The following is a 16,412-nucleotide window of genomic DNA, read 5'->3' on the forward strand; positions in this document are numbered from 1 at the left end:
AAAAAACTTCAAAACTCTTTCTAGGCATGACTAGGCAGTTCTTGCATGATAAGCATGACTATAACCAAGGAGTATTTACACTTTCACACCATCTTGTGGGTTATGAAGAATAATAAGGTCTTATTAGTAGATAATCAGGAGGCATAAGAAAGTTGACCAGACAAGCTACAGCTGATCATTAGCTCTGGCGATAGAAGCAGAAGGGCAAATTATTTGGGTGTGTGAGCAGTAAGTCCTTATTTTTGCAAAACCTCTAATTGGTAGGTATTCAGGTAGGAGAAAGGCCAATCCCTGATACACACAGCTTTTTTAAAAAGAAGCTACTTCTGGTCAAATTAAGTTTGCTTTCAGTTAAGAGTTTAATCATCAAGATTCCTAACTAGGTTGTGATAGAATACTCTCTTGAGCTATGTGACGTCCACAAGGACTTCATCTGCCAAGGAGGGTGTTGAATACTACCCCCTGCTGGAATTTATGCCTACATTAAATATCTTGCTCTGTGAATGGATGTTTTTATCCAAGATGGTGCATCTTTTTTTGGCTTGTAGCCTCATTAAGATAAAATCAGCAGAATTTTGTTGTGTACTTATGAGAATTCCTCTAAGGAAGGTGACAAGTTTTACTAGTAACCAACCCTATTAACTTGTAGAAGAGGCAAAGGTTTATTTTAAACATGCCACAAGCCAAAATAGTTCACAAACCAACAGCATCCCTCGGATTAGTGCCTAGACCTCTCGAGGAGTCTTAATGAGATTGATCCGTGTACAGAATGCAGTCATAAATTTGGACAGCATTGCTGCTTTAATACTATTAACTGTGTTATAGTTTGTTTGGTTGATGTGCTGATGATCAGTATTTTAAGGTTTTACCTCGAGTAAATGCTAACAAGCTTTCTTATCCCACGCTCTCCCTTTGAGATACATTTTTTTCTAGCTTCCCTGCATAATTATCTAGTATTGCAGTTGCTTCTTTTGTTTGCATTTGCTGTGGGATTTGGAGATTTTTGCCTCAACAATTCAAGAGGTTTGTGCTGCCAGTATGATGCTCATCTGAAAACACTTTAAAACTGACCTTTCATTCATCTGCAGTGTGAAGTGACAAAAAGCAGGAATCTCTGAAGATGAACGTTACATTAAAAAAAAAAATAAAGAATGATAACAGGGCAAATATGCAATCTGCCTATTATTAAGACACAAAGCCGGCATTTTAGCCTCATTAACTGGCTCCTATCAGTTTCAATATGCTGATAAATGGAGGGCAAACAGAAGGTGTGTAAATAACCAAACACTTTAAGCCTAAATGAAATTGCAAACCACACAACCATTTTATCATTCCAGCTCTCTTTTAAAATACAATCTAGGCCACATTTGCAGCTGTGTCGTACTCAGAATGACAAAGAAGCTGTGGATTAACCTGAATATGTATACAGAGGCTGGGGTGGTGGTGGAGTCTGAATCTGTGGAGGAAATCCTGTTGGGAAGCCTCCATAAGAGTGCATTAGTCACAGTGCAACTCCACCCTGATGCAGAAAGGGCCGAGTAAACACTGTTCAGTCAGCGAACACACCCGAGGCTCTGAGGACAACTACTTGCAAGTCCTGCCAGAAAAACTATAAGAGGTGCTGCAAACAAGCCGGGGGAGTTTATCCGCTCTGCTTGGAGGCTCAGGGATACAGATAAGGACTAGAAATGGAGGTCGAGGACAAAAACTATCAACATGGCAGGAAACGAAGCCTCGCCTTGCTTTCTTTTTGCATAATTAGCAAATCAATGTTGTGCAGATTAGCTTTCGATTTCAAGGTGAGGGTAGCGTATAAGAATGAAATAAAAGGACCAGGAACATCCTTAATACACAATGTCCAACACAGTCTTTACAAGGATATTAACAATGTACGTGGTGTGAAGAAAAAAAAAAGGCGGATTTGTTTTTAAATTAATGAGCATGCGTTGACTTTAGATGACAATCAAAAATACTTCTTGTTAACATGTGCTGTATATATTTTTACAAGTTTTCAGTGGTCAGATGGTGATATGAAAGAGGAGATGTCAGAACAGAGAGGACACGTTTAAAGATGGAGACAGTCTGAAGAGAGGATTCAATGTGAAGTTGACATCAGAAGCCGTAGGTGTCCTCAGGTAACTCTCCCAGCAGTTCATCCAAATCATCATCTGAAAAACACACAGATGAAAACATGAGACAGCATCCTAATGACGTTAACTCCTAAACAATCAGACGACATAAGAACATAAGCTGTAGACAGACTTCTTAGACAGACTTCTTGGGCCCTGAGAAACTTAAATGAGGATTTATTTCTTGGAGTCAGTCATTTAATAAAAATAGTAAACTGTAATTTAATCAATAGCTGCAGCACAGTGGTGACAGGACAGTTGGCCTGGGACACGGCCCAGAGTCAGAGAATCAGACCTGGTCCTGCTGTAGCGAGGACTTACACCTCATACAATCTGCCAGGTGAGCGACAAATGAGAGAATTCAAAGTTTGGCTTGAGGGTGGTGCTACATCAAAGCAGACGTTCTTCCCCACATCAAAACGGTTTTATACAATAACTGGACAGCATATAATGCTTTTATCCAACTTTTACCACTTATTTACACACATCAGTGCAGCAAAGCCACCATGCAAACTGGAGGTCTGACCATCACAAGTAATTGTGTTGAAACCCCAAAGTCATTTTATGGCTTGAGGACAGAAGGAGCTAGAGCTCCTACCACCACCCATCCAGCTGTAGGATGTGACAGCTAAGCGCTTCAACAAAAAGATAGCTGGAGAATATTGTGGCATCTTTTCTTCCTGATTATTTTCCATATGGAACAGGAGTGTGTGTTAAAACCCAACACCTTCAGACCGAAACTTGCTCATCCTAAGAATAAGCAAAGCTTCTTTAGTACTCAGGAGGTTAAGCGTTCTTCATTTTGCTAAAAAACTTCCTGCACTGACGGTCAACAACCCCAGTATCCCTGTTGAAGCATTCTTGGGCAACACACTAAACCCCACATTGCCCCTCAATGTGCTCCTCATGTTTTATACTGAAGCCAGTTTGCCCTACTTATCGTCCTTATTCGCCACACCTGTCATGAATTTGGTTTGGGAGTGACGGCATCTGAGGCGATAAAGGTGAAACACAATGACACGTGTGGGCCTGCAGGCATTTGCTGCAGGATCAAATACATAATGAAAGCGCACACTATGCATACCCTAAACACACACTTCGACATTTAGAAATTTGTAAGGTGTTGTGTGTTGATAAAGCGTTCCCTACTGCTACCCTCAGGGAGTCATAGAACCTTTTTTTTTCTATTTACCTTTATGCAGCTTTTATTTGCTGCTGGGATAAGTTCCTTTAGGGGCTTCTTAATAACATTCCTCTAACTGATAAGTTTGTGACTGATTCTCAGCCAGACCATTAAATTCAGGTTCAGTCTTCATACACTGATGAGAAACCAGTTTGTCACTGGACAAACACACACTGCTGTTCTGCTGCAGTTTGCCAGGATTGTGTTTACACTTAAATATTTCTAAACATTAGCAGAAACAGCACTGCTGTTTGTTCATCAAAGCCAAAGTTTACTGCATCCTGACACTCAGGATGTGACTATTTTCAACCAGTTTGTTTCACTGCAAGTTTTGTTGCATATTTCAGACCTGACCTGCATCCCAGTCTGCATGAGGTGCTGAGCTCCCTGCGCTCTGTTGGGGGCCTCTGCTGGAGCTCACTGATTTGGTATCCTCAGTATGTGTTTGCACCCGAGGGTCCTTAGCTCTCTTTGTGTGCTTGTCCCCCTCTTTTCCCTCGTCATCCTCCTCATCAAACATCAGCTGCATCTGAGACACCGGCTCCTGGAGGACGCTGGGAGCCTCAGCGGTTGACGTCGACATCGGCTGCTGGAAAGGGACAAAAATATCTTCAAAAAAAGGAAAATATTGCAGAAGGTTTGTGGATTTGTGGGAACTTCACTGTGCTGCTCTTGTTCTCAGCTGGTGCTCACCGGTACCGGCGGGTGGAGCTGAATGGAGGACAGACCGACTCCATCGGGGGAGTAGATCCTCAGCAGGTTGTTGGGTGTCACGTTAAGATAGTGGTTACGATGGGAGGGTGAAAACACGCCAACCTGTTCTCGCAAGCAAGATGAATACATGTAGCCACTGCATATTTAGGTTGAGCACGAAAAAATAAATGATTTCATGACTGCAGACAGTTGGTCTCACTTGTTTGAGCAGCAGTACGGCTCCAACCTTCAGCTCCTCCACTCTGTCCTCCAGGAGCCGCCGGTGCACCGTTCCCTGGATCTCGCCTTCAGTCCAAAATATCAAAAATAAAATGAGAGCAAAGCAGCACTCTGTCATCTCAAACAAGGTCTGCTTTCATCATGTACTTGTACTGAACTAGCACAGAGTGTAAAGTCAAGCTGACTGACATCCACTTACACTTTATTTCACCAGATAAACACTATGGGTCAGTGGGTAAGAATCTTAAAGAGGCATTCAGATGCAAATAATCAGATCTCCACAAGCGAATATGATTTGAATCACATTAAAACATCTTTATCCTCTTCGCTTCTTTGCTTTGTTCATGTGTTGTGGAGTCAAATGCAGTGGGTGTACGCTTCAGGCCAAACGCACAAGTCAATTTCTTTCCTTAAAAAAAAAAACATCTGTCAGGACATTTTTTAAATATTTGAAATCCTGCATTATTTACAGGACATGCATGTTTTTTTCAGGTCTTAGTCCTCATCTTTATTTTTTATTTTTCAGAAAGTGTAGCAACCAGCTGTCACTGCAACATGATAAAACCTTCAACATGAAATAAAAGCAAAACACAGACCTTCTTGTAACATCAGTCAGCAGAGCAAAAAGAAACCTTTAAGTTTCTGTGTAAAAACTATTCTTCCAACACTGCGGCAGCAGCTTTAACCACCATCTGTTATTAAATTTCGGAGTTTTTAACAAAGTTTGGAAACCTGCAAATGCTCTTATAAGCTCAAGTTCAGAATACATTCAAATCTAAAGTAGAAAAAAATACAACTGAATTATCACTATAAAGTAAAGTCGGAGGGAGGAAATGTTGAGCGTCTGCTGGGAAGGAAGCTGCAAACCTTCCTGCAGGTGGGAGGCTCATTAGAAAGAAGAGTCATACTTTATGTCAGAAGCACTTAATACCCACCCCCAGTACTGACGGCAGTCTACTACAAATGAATTGCTAATAAACACTTTAGTCCACTGCTGAAAACAACATCCACTCCTGCTGATATTCAGTATACCACATGTGGCTGCGCTTGGGAGGCCATGGCAACCGGCTCGGCTCAGAAGAGGATCAGAGAAAAGGATGAGGACTTCAGACAGAGCAGGAAAAAAGAGGGTCCCTGCTGTAGGGACAGGGCCCGTGTGAACTGGACTGCATGTATCTGTGTGTTTAGTCGAGCGTGTTACAGTGTCTGAACCGTGCTGCCGTTACCATGTGGAGCAAGACGACATCTCGGAGAGCAAATGTCAAATGTAAGGCGAGCAGCTTACAGCTCCCCGTCAGCTCAGGCTCTTTCCCTCTTCCTACCATTTAATCATGTTTGGAGTTTATACATCAACTTTGAGGTATTACATCATGTCATTTTATTAATGATCTAACCTCAGAATTTGCTGCATATTTCAACAATGATCCCATGTGCTTATAACAGGGTGTATGTGTGTTTACTACCTGTTGGGTCTTTAAATACAGCCTTGGCGTCAGCATGTGTGTGAATGATGCTCTTCAGCAGCACGGCCATGTTGGGGACTTTGTTTCTGGCCAGTTGTTTCAGCGCAGCCTGATTGGAGGACAGAAAAACAGAACATACAAACAACAAAACACATTACCTTTTTGTTTACTTGCGTTAACCCATATTTGTTTTATTTAGCTGGTTTTGAATTGGAAACAGAGTAACAACAGCACATCAGATGCTGGGCCTAATAAATTCTTTCAGTTTGCTCTTTAGCCTGGATGACGTAGCAACTTCCAACAAGTTAGCATGCAGTGATGTGTGTCTGTGTTATTTACTGTTTGTTCCTCACAGTGCAGGAGAAGGAAGGCAGCTACACAAGCCAACAGCAACTCAACTTAGCAGAAATAGCGAGGAAATTTGTGTTTGGTTGATTATTTTGCTACTTAAATAATACAAACTGGTGTTATGTTATACATTGTTAGAAAGCCTAATTAGTCACTATTACAATAAGGTATAACTTGTTAAGATCGTGCTTCTGTGCAATGAGCAGCACAGCTAAACATGTGAGCAGTTCCCACAAAAATATCTGCAATATTCCCACTCTGGTTTGAGTTTCCTGGTGGATCGGATGATTGCATTCATACAGAGTAATAAGGAAAAAATCAACACATATTGGCTATTTTTACACTGACAGGGACGTCAGTACCAGAGGCTTCTTAAGCTAAGCTGCTATGAGGATCGAGTCATTCCTGATAATACAATAGATCTCAGTGGTGGTAGAGTCATGTCTTTATAAAGGAAAGCATAATGATCTACGTGACTGTTCTAATTTGACTTATTTTGGGTATGTTTTTCCTCATTAAACCATAGCAATTTAATTTCCCTTCAAGATGAAGTGAATTAATTCAGTTCATTCATTACTATGCCAACCATGAAATCCAGCATGTTACAGGGATGTTTGATGTCCTCCCTATATTTGTATAAGCATGTCTGTTCAGACAGTTTTACAGGTGCAGCTGCTATTTCATTTAAGATTAACTGAGATGCTAAGTCACTCTGATAAATTGTCCTTTGCTTCTGTGAAGGATAACTCAACTCTTAATTTACCGAAGTATCATCTATGTGCCAGTAACTCAAGATCCAATCATCTGAGCCTTAAATCTTCCTCCTAACGGCACAAACGTGGAGCTGTGAGGATGTACGGATGAAAACAAACAGAAGTGAGCAGGATCATCCTTTCTTTCCACCACATTAGATTTGACGTGTTCGGGCTGCGTGATCATTTGATTATTCATGCAAACATGGATTTTGGGAAGCTGATATTTGTGTGAGATTAACCTGAATGAGCTCAGCCAGCATCCCGCCTGAGTGCATGTCACAGAGTTGGTAAAAAGGGGGGAAAACAGCAGAGACCAACATGTGCAAGCACTTAAAACAAATTCAAGGGCCGCCTCCAAACAGAGAGCAGCACAACAGCAGAGTTTCCATTAGTGTGATTGATGACTGATCTTACTGTTTATCATCACAAAACACCTCCAGTGCAGCGCCGTCATTTGTCCTGATTATGCCAATAGACCTCCAGCAGCCACGCAGGCTGTGAGGATGGAGGATGAATCATTTCAAAAACTACTTGACCTAAATATCACAATGGTGCTTACTGCAGCTACAGTTTGAGAAAAACTTTCTCCAGAGGTTGCGTTTGGAACTGAACGTGTCCTGTTGTGATTATAGGAGCCTACCTTGCGAAGCACCATGACCACACTGTACGTGTGCAGGAAGCAGGATGGATTCCTCTCATCCAGGCCCATCTCTGCCTTCATCGCTGCCCAGGCACCGCTGCTGAACTCATCTTCCTCAGTCTGTGAGCTGGAACCCTTTAAGATAATGTCAAAATGTTTGTATACTCACAGGATTCCACCTACCCTGTTGTCTTTAAAAGGGCTATGTTGGACATTTTTATCCTACTAGCTGTATGCTGTGCTAAGAAAAGCCAGATTGTTTGTCAGATTTCTTTGTAGGCGCCCTCTTGTGGTTACTGATGGTACTAACCTGTATCTATTCACTGCTGCTGGTTGATTAATGTGATTCAGAACATCTACTGGTACAAAACTTTTCCTTTTTTTCCCATTTGAGGATGTAGTTAAAGACAAATTTCATGATATTGTGTTGCGAACATCCCATGCAAGTTATGGGTGCACAGAAATAAGGAAAACATGACTTAATTTCATATGCACCAGAGTTCAAGTGCTCAGTCTGGACATGTTATTCCAAGTTTGGCTGATATAAAGTGGCCAATGTGTTAATTTCACATCAAATATGTTTAAACAAGTTTTGCTGCAGGGGGTGGTGCATCCTAAATATTCAACAGCGAGGGAAGTTATCTAGAAAAGTTCAGGATTTAACTCCAGCATCTTGGTGTGTTTGTCTCTTTTGGCTGTTTTCTGATGCTTTGGTTTAAAGCATTTCACCTGCACATTTGGTGGAAAATAAATAAGAAAAAAAAGGAACTATCTTTGTCTCACTGCGGGTGTGGAACTGGTATGGGGGAAAAAACTGCAGGGCGCTTAATGAGTTGGCTTACTCAACCTGAACAATTAGCAAATCCCTCATTCCTCTACATTATTCAGCACTGATCTGACTGATTTACACACACCATGATGAAAACCCTTGATTTACAACTCCGCTTTGGTCTTATTTAATAAATTATTTCTCAACGTAATGCATAAAAAGTCTCCCTACCAGTGTGATTATTTGAGCTAGAGCATTTTAGCCAAGAATACCAAATGTTTACGACTTAAAAGGTCATGTAAGAGTTGTTTTTGATGCCAGAAATGTCCAGCTGTTACTGACCACGCACTATCGGGACAAATGATATTTTAAAACCACATTAACATCATCTTGCTAGTTTCAAACATGCACCAGGGATGTTTAATACAAAAAATATATATAATGAAATGTTTAAGAGATATGCAGCATCCCTGCTGTCGACTCAGGCTGGGAATGACTCAGCATGTGCAAATAACAGAGTAACAAAAGCAACAGTCATGTTTTAATCAGTCTCCTTAGCTACTAGTTATTTCTTCTCTTGTCAGCACCACAGCTTCTTAAACATGGCAAAAAAAGAAAAAAAAAAACCCCTTTTCATCATGATTGTTTAGTGGGTGTATTAATATTATATCTTCTGCTCCTCATTGGACACCTTGAAACCAAAGTTTTGACCAAACTCTCTCGTTACATCATCTTGGTTTAAGTTAAACATGCTAACAGGAAGTGACTTTTAGATAAAGAATACAACTGTTTTCTAACACATAGTGAAAGAAAAGAATCACATCAGTTTTATCTTCAGGATTTTGTGTTAATGGTTGGCAGAAGCCAAAATTGTAACTGGAAACGGAAAAGAGGAAAAACACTTCAAAAAGAAGCAATTTGCCAGGATGACCTGAAGATAACAGAGAGGAGCTGACAAGCATCAGCTCAGCAGGGTCTAAAGTTCCAGGGAAAAATAAGACTTTTTTATGTTTCTATGTGTGTGTCTGTGTGTGTGTGTTAGATCAGAGATTTATGTTTGGTTAACTAAGACAGTGTGTTTTATTACAGTGGTTATCATCCCAGTTTTTCTTCATTAGGCTCTCCATAAGAACAATAAACTCAGTTTCGCTCTTTTTTCCGAATAAAATGCACTAATCTGAGGAAGAGGTTGTCATAATGGAAACTGTCAAGCTTATTAAATGATTATGGGGGGAAAAAAAACAACATTTCTGCAAATAAAACCAGAGATCCATGATGGCAGAGCGGTAAACTTTAAAATGAGTCATTTATACACTCAGGCTAGACAGTCGGTTAAGGTGACATTAGAAAAAAAAAAGAGAAAAATCTGATGGTGTTAGTCTGAATAAAAGCCAGACTTTTGAAATCTGGACACTTTAGTCGGACTCAAACTGCACTAAATGAAATTTTCTAAAGTTGGACTAAAAGCCAGAAAAACACCAAGACTGGGTGATGTGCATGAAAATAGAGACAAATACAAACACTTCTGTTTTCTGCAAAAGTAAAATAGGTTTTTAAAGACTAGATTTGTTTGTGATAAATGCACAAAAAAAGAGATAATAATAATAAATCAATCATTTTAACTAACCTCTGACTCCATGGCTGCAGTATCAGCAGTTAAACTGGGATTTAGCAGCAAAATAAATAAATAAATAAATAAACAATTGTATGGATTTTCTCCATCACTAGCTGAAGGCATACAGCTCTTCTGTAAAAAAAAAATGCTTCTTTTGGTTTCATCATGAAAATATGGCTCAACAGCATTAAACATCAAATGTAAGGGGATTGGTTTATATTTGTAATCCTGCTGGATGATATTTCTGAGGACATTATTTGTGCATTGCTCTACAAATGTCACTCAGAGAAGAATAAAAGACTTGATTAAATCCAAAACTAAACATCAGCCTCCTCTGGAGCGAGCAACATGGGCATGTCAAGTCTTTAAGAAATAATTATAGGACCAATTAGGCTCAAAATTACCCACAGATTTATTTTGTCTTGGTATTAATCAGCTGGATTTCAGTAGATGTGTTTGTGGTTCCCGTGAACGTTCCTGTCTGCGTTTTAAATACCTGGCTTGGGAGTCTAGCCATAACCCCATGAGCAGGAGTCTGAGGAACAGAAACCACTATCCGGTCCAGGTTCTGACCCTGTGGCTGAGAAACGAGATCAAAATGAGTCATCCCAAAATACAAATGAATAATAGACAGATTTCTTTTACACTCAGTTCTTTAGAGTTCAGACAGAAAAGCAGCAGCATGAATTCTAAGCAGAGTGAGAACTCATCTGAGATTACATGTGATCTGGCTGCTTTTACATTTTATGAGTCTAACCTGCTGCGGCAGAAGTCCTGCAGGACCAGGGAAGCGCCGCATTCTGGGCTGGTGAGCGTCAGAGCGAGGCCTTTTCTTGGGAATTTTACTGGAGGCAGATACCAGTTGGACCAGGCGGTTGGTGAGAACCGGTGTGTGCAGGGGATGAGAGTTCACAGAAGGACAGGGTGCTGGGGAGACCGTCTCAAAAAGGCTGTGAGCCTGAGGGGATGCTTGGGGAGCTGTCCACGATTTTTGCGGCTGCTGAGGAATGTTAGGCGTTCTGGAAAAGCTCCTGGGAGGTGGTGAGGTTGTTGTAAGGCCACGGAAAACAGAAGGACTCTGTGAGGAAGCTGAGAACAAAGCAGGACGGGGAGGTGTACTGTAATTAGAAGAGCTATGAGTCTTGTATGCACTGTTAAGCTCCCTAAGGGTCCGATTAGGCACTGTCTGACTCCCACAGGTTGAAGGTCGCAGAGTTTTGGCTGAAGATGATGGCTCAACTGTTGCTGCAGATGGACTGGGAGCAGAAGGCTTACAAAGTTGCCCCATTTGGCTGTCAATCTCATCCAAGTCTGCCAGGTCAACATCCCATTCATCAAAATCATCCTGAGCCACACAGGGCTGCAACAGCCCCTTAGTGTGAGCAGAATTCTGCTGCCGTGCCAAATTTGTCTGAGAGTTATTGAGAGTGGTTGGAGGGTGGGAGTGAGACTGAGAAGAGGAGGAGAGCTGTCGGAAACCCAAAGCAACAGTTTGTGCTGTAACACTGTATGTGCTGCTCCTTGATGCGGTGCCATTACACAAGCCGGCCAATCTTTCTCCAGTCTGCTGATGGCAAGTTTTCTCCGGTTCTCTGTGAGCAACAGAGGGAGCCCGCAGAGCGCAGGATGGTGCAGCAGCTGCTGTTACACTAGCTGGTCCGGAGGCTGAACAACCAGCCCAGTCTGTTCCGAGTACGTCCTGGGAAATACAAATACAGAGAGCGTGTGTATAAAGGATAAGGGAATCAGAGGTAGGATCAATATACCGCAAAAATATAACCAAACCGCATTGACAGCTAAAGAACAGTGAATTCAGGTGTGCTAAAGAGTGTTGGGAATCACCTCATCGTCAAAGTCCTCGCCAATGCTGAACAGGCCACTCAATTTGCAGGTCTGTAATACAGTTAAACGCATAAATAAAATGAAATAAATACATGAGCGCCCAGATGCCGTTTCGTTAAAACAAATGACATAATGAAATTCAAGGAAAGCGTTTTCTAAAATGTTATGTTAGCATTTGTTAGCTTAGTTAGCTCAATCTACCATAAGTTTGGAGTATTGAGTCACTTACCATCGCAGTCATGGGATATCGCGATGAAACCTGTTTTTGATTAGTTTAGACAAATATACCAAACTACCACTGAATGCCATTCAGTAACTGGGTTTATCTAAAATATACTGTCTTATCAAAAAATCATCTAGCAACAAACACCACAATCCTAAGGCCAACTTTTGCTCTTATGAGCCGCTGCTGCTTGTTACCGCGCCGCCACGTTCAAACACGACGGAATGACGCAAGGTCGCAAGGAACGTTATCAACGACCAAAGAGTGTTCAAGTAACGCAAGATAATAATTCTCTATTATGTTTTAAATTACCTTAGTTTTGGTTTATTTTAAAACGATTAAACACCAAATTTGTTAAAATAATTTGACTAATTTACCTCTCAAGTTAAAATACTGAAATAAATGTAAAATTACAATAAACTTAGTCCAACTTTAAGACCATTTGCGACATAAATTGTGGAAAAGAAAAATAAAACATTTCAAAATGTGACCACATACGATTCCATAACAACTCTCGAAGTTCCGTCAGCCACGGGTAGATTAATTGCTGGGTTAAACAGCATTTTGAATTTTGAGTAACATTGCTGTGTTCATTGTGAAGTTAAACATCGATTGACAATCTTGACATTTCATTGCTCTTTGTTTGTTTGGCTGTCAGAGAGATAAATCCCGGGTTAGTGCTGCCATCTGGTGCCCACAGTAAATAGAACTAGTATCAGTTTGCATTTTGACCTATTAATATCTCGAGCTGAACTTGTATTTGTGCAGCAATCTTGTGACTGTGCTCACAGAGGAAGGGCATTTCATTTTAAGTCTCTTTATTTATCAAATATTATATTAGGCTAAATCCAGTCATGAAAGTGTTTACTTGACCTCTTGTTTTGATTCCTTTTACCTCTTGGCATTTCCATTAAAGGGTGAGTAAAAGCTGTGTGCTGACATTTCTGCATAGTGTTTCGAAGGCAGAAGATTTTAGGGAAGTTAAGGTGGGGGAAGTTAATTGGTAAACCTCTGCTAAGATGAAATGGTATTAAGTCATTATTTTTTAACCTGTGGTTATTTATTGAATTCATTAAATAATAACATTCATTTTTGTGGAACTGACTTTAAGGTGTAATGTCAAAGGACATGTTTCCATTCACTTCCACCTCACTCCGCTCTCTGAGACTGGAGCAGGAATTTCAAGAGTGGGAGGATGCACGGCAAGCTTTGGCTCATAGTAGAACCATGACCAGGGCCCCGCTTCCTCCTGCCCCCCGGCCTCCTCCGAGGCAGCAGCGTCTCCAGGAGGTTCGAGCCCCTCCACCCCAGCACCGCTGCAGAGACACAGCCATCCACAACACCTTTATGTGTGGGGACATTAAGGGAGTATATGCAGTACTGAAGGACCCTGCGATGGTCAACGCCCTGATGGAGACGGTGCATGAGGAGATGGTGTGGGCTCCAGAGATGGGTATGACTTCAATAACTTCTGTCAAACTATCTCTCACAAATGCTTTTTATACTTAACTGCACCTCTGCTCCATCAGGCATGTGGACGCTGAGTTCAAAGGTGAAACAAACCTCAGCCTTACGCCTGGCTGCCAGCAGAGGACACACAGCATGTGTGGAGGAGCTGCTGTTTCGTGGAGCCGAGGTGAACGCCGATCCCGGAGGAAACACCGCCCTCCATGATGCCTGCATAGGCGGACATTCCATTTGTGTCCAGCTCCTGCTGTCTCATGGTGCAGATCCTGCACTGTTGGCAGCAGAGGGCAGTGCTTCACTTCACCTCTGTACCTCAGCCCAGTCATTACAGTGAGTGAAAAAGAGACATGAAAATAGATTTTGTTTTTCTATTTGATAATGGTGTCAAGATTTTTATTTTCTACCAAACCCATTTTGCAAAGAGGGAAACTAATAACTGAGTTTCATCTTGATAAATACAGAAAAGAACAAAATATTGTTGGTCTAAGTTTTGATGGTGGTACATGACATTATCAAAATTTCTATATCTTTTTAAGCTGTGCTAAGCTGCTTTTGGAAGGAGGTGCCGACATCAATGTGAGGACCAGAGAGTCACGGCTCACACCTCTGCATGTGGCTTCTCGGAGAGGCCTTGAGGAGCATGTGGAGCTCTTCCTCAGCCACGGAGCAGATGTTTTAGCCACAAATCGAGAGGGGGAGACGCCTCTAAATGCTGCGTGCTCTGGAGCAGAAAGGCCATCTGAGGCCGGCCGGTACCTCCGAGTGATCCAGAAGTTGCTGGATGCTGGAGCTGACCCCCGAACTGCTGGCCGGAAGCAGCACACTCCTCTGCACAATGCCTGTGCAAACTGCTGCCACAGGATTGTAGACATCCTCCTGCAGCATGGAGCAAAGCCTGATGTTGTCAACTGTGCAGGATACACACCAATGGATTGTTTGTTACAGGCAGGAGATGAAGACTGGGTAAAAAAGTTCAGTTTTTATCTAGAGAGATGCACATATTTGTAAAAACTTTGTTCTGCTTGGTCCTTAAGGTGGTGGAGGATTACCCGAACCAACAGCCTGAGGTTATTGCACAATCACTTCTGAACCATGGAGCTAAACCAGTTTCACCAAAGGTTTGAGCAAACAGCATCACAAAGAGAAAACAATCATTGATAAAAATAAAAAATAAGCACATTATAATTTAAATATGTCATTTTATTGAAGTAATTTAAACTAAAATCTGACTTAGTTTCTCTCTTAAAGTTGTTGTAGTCTTTTTCAGACAAATTCTTTTACTACGTTGGATGTTATTACTTAAATGTGCGCTGTCTTCTAGATGCTAAAGCAGTGCGTCCTCTCTCCTGCTACTCTGGAGGTGATGCTGAACTCGTATCCATCCATCCCTGCCTGTGACTGGATGGACTCTCTGTCTGCTGACATGTTGGAGGTGAGCTCTGTGCAGAGTTGAATCACCTCTCCTCTCCTTGTTTACCCTCCAACAAGGTGTATTTGTTTCTGCCTCCCTGCCTCAGGAACACCAGCCATTCTTCCTCTTGGTGCATGAGCAGCGTGGTCAGCCTCGTTCTCTGCAGCATCTCTGTCGATGGGCTTTACGTCAGCATTTCAGAGGCCAGTGTCACTCTGCAGTCAGTAAACTAGACATTCCCAGCTCAGTCAAGGATTATCTGCTGCTGCGTAATGATGGAACGCTCCATTAAATTTGTTTTGTGCAATATATTTCTGACAGTATGGTGCCTCTCTGGAAACATCATTTTATATTAATTTAGAAATTCCTAAATCTGTTAATCTAGATGTTTTGATGAATGTGTTATTCTTTTATTCACTATTCTTCTGTTGGACTGATACTTATATGTTCTTGGTGTTACTGTTTTACTGCAAATATTAGTAACAGTGTTCTTGCATAAAACTACTAATACTCTTTTGAAGGTGTAAGAAAAGAAGATAAAACTAAAAGCACACAGAGAGCAGACCTCCACCAGCACACTGTGTTTTATTCTTTTTCTTTTTTTTTTTTGCCTATGATTGTGGGCATTATTTTTGATGTAATGTCAAAATTATCCCTATCTCATCCATATCACCCCCAAAATCTAATCACTTGTTCCTTATTCCATTTCTGAAATAAAAATACACTGTTCAAAAAAATAAAGGGGACACTTAAACAACACAATGTAACTCCAAGTCAGTCACACTTCTGTGAAATTGATTGACAATCAATTTCACATGCTGTTGTACAAATAGAATAGACAACAGGTGGAAATTATAGGTAATTAGCAAGACACCCCCAATAAAGCAGTGGTTCTGCAGGTGGTGACCACAGACCAATTCTCAGTTCCTGCTTTCTGACTGATGTTTTGGTCACTTTTTAATGCTGGAGGTGCTTTCACTCTAGTGGTAGCATGAGACGGAGTCCACAACCCACACATGTGGCTCAGGTAGTGCAGCTCATCCAGGACGGCACATCAATGTGAGCTGTGGCAAGAAGGTTTGCTGTGTCTGTCAGCGTAGTGTCCAGAGCTACCTCCACCTTTGTGCAAGGAGGAACAGGAGGAGCACTGCCAGAGCCCTGCAAGATGACCTCCAGCAGGTCACAAATGTGCATGTGTCTGCTGAAACAGTCAGAAACAGACTTCATGAGGGTGGTATGAGGGCCCGACGTCCACAGGTGGGGTTTTGCTTACAGCCCAACACCGTGCAGGACGTTTGGCATGTGCCAGAGAACACCAAGATTGGCAAATTTGCCACTGGTGTCCTGTGCTCTTCACAGATGAAAGCAGGTTCACACTGAGCACATGTGACAGATGTGACAGAGTCTGGAGACGCCGTGGAGAACGTTCTGCTGCCTGCAACATCCTCCAGCATGACCAGTTTGGCAGTGGGTCAGTAATGGTGTGGGGTGGCATTTATTTGGGGGGACACATAGCCCTCCATGTGCTCGCCAGAGGTAGCCTGACTACCACTAGGTACCGAGATGAGATCCTTAGACCCTTTGTGAGACCATATGCTGGTGCGGTTGGCCCTGGGTTCCTGCTAATGCAAGAC

The 16,412-nt window shown here is 41.8% G+C and overlaps 2 protein-coding genes across 3 annotated transcripts; one reads left to right on the forward strand and one right to left on the reverse strand.

Moving 5' to 3' along the window:
• Positions 1-1,300: 1,300 nt before the first annotated feature.
• On the reverse strand, positions 1,301-12,120 carry hrob (homologous recombination factor with OB-fold). Its single transcript, XM_041976345.1, has 10 exons — positions 11,907-12,120; positions 11,678-11,728; positions 10,593-11,534; positions 10,332-10,415; positions 7,452-7,586; positions 5,709-5,817; positions 4,226-4,311; positions 4,006-4,128; positions 3,667-3,901; positions 1,301-2,168 (listed from the first exon to the last, which is right to left on the reverse strand). The coding sequence occupies exons 1-10, from the start codon at positions 11,916-11,918 to the stop codon at positions 2,113-2,115; spliced, it is 1,833 nt and encodes a 610-aa protein (XP_041832279.1). The 5' UTR covers positions 11,919-12,120; the 3' UTR covers positions 1,301-2,112.
• On the forward strand, positions 11,552-15,350 carry asb16 (ankyrin repeat and SOCS box containing 16). Of its 2 annotated transcripts, none has more exons than XM_041976362.1 (7): positions 11,552-11,586; positions 13,012-13,353; positions 13,430-13,697; positions 13,904-14,312; positions 14,402-14,485; positions 14,689-14,799; positions 14,885-15,350. In XM_041976362.1, the coding sequence occupies exons 2-7, from the start codon at positions 13,017-13,019 to the stop codon at positions 15,068-15,070; spliced, it is 1,395 nt and encodes a 464-aa protein (XP_041832296.1). In that variant the 5' UTR covers positions 11,552-11,586; positions 13,012-13,016; the 3' UTR covers positions 15,071-15,350. The 2 variants fall into 2 exon arrangements, with proteins under 2 accessions (XP_041832296.1, XP_041832291.1); XM_041976357.1 differs by lacking the exon at positions 11,552-11,586 and adding an exon at positions 12,438-12,817.
• Positions 15,351-16,412: the final 1,062 nt, after the last annotated feature.

Source organism: Melanotaenia boesemani, chromosome 2 (assembly GCF_017639745.1).
Source record: "Melanotaenia boesemani isolate fMelBoe1 chromosome 2, fMelBoe1.pri, whole genome shotgun sequence".
NCBI classification, from domain to species: Eukaryota; Metazoa; Chordata; class Actinopteri; order Atheriniformes; family Melanotaeniidae; genus Melanotaenia; species Melanotaenia boesemani.

Excerpts from the sequence above, each read along its gene's own strand:
- hrob (XM_041976345.1), bottom strand. Across the intron at positions 11,535-11,677 it reads GCGAGGACTTTGACGATGAG|GACGTACTCGGAACAGACTG; the intron begins GTGATTCCCAAC and ends TGTATTTCCCAG. Across the intron at positions 4,312-5,708 it reads TGTATTTAAAGACCCAACAG|GCGAGATCCAGGGAACGGTG; the intron begins GTAGTAAACACA and ends TTTGGACTGAAG.
- asb16 (XM_041976362.1), top strand. The coding sequence starts at position 13,017 with ATGTCAAAGGACATGTTTCCATTCACTTCCACCTCACTCCGCTCTCTG. Across the intron at positions 13,354-13,429 it reads GGTGTGGGCTCCAGAGATGG|GCATGTGGACGCTGAGTTCA; the intron begins GTATGACTTCAA and ends CTGCTCCATCAG. Across the intron at positions 14,313-14,401 it reads CAATGGATTGTTTGTTACAG|GTGGTGGAGGATTACCCGAA; the intron begins GCAGGAGATGAA and ends TTGGTCCTTAAG.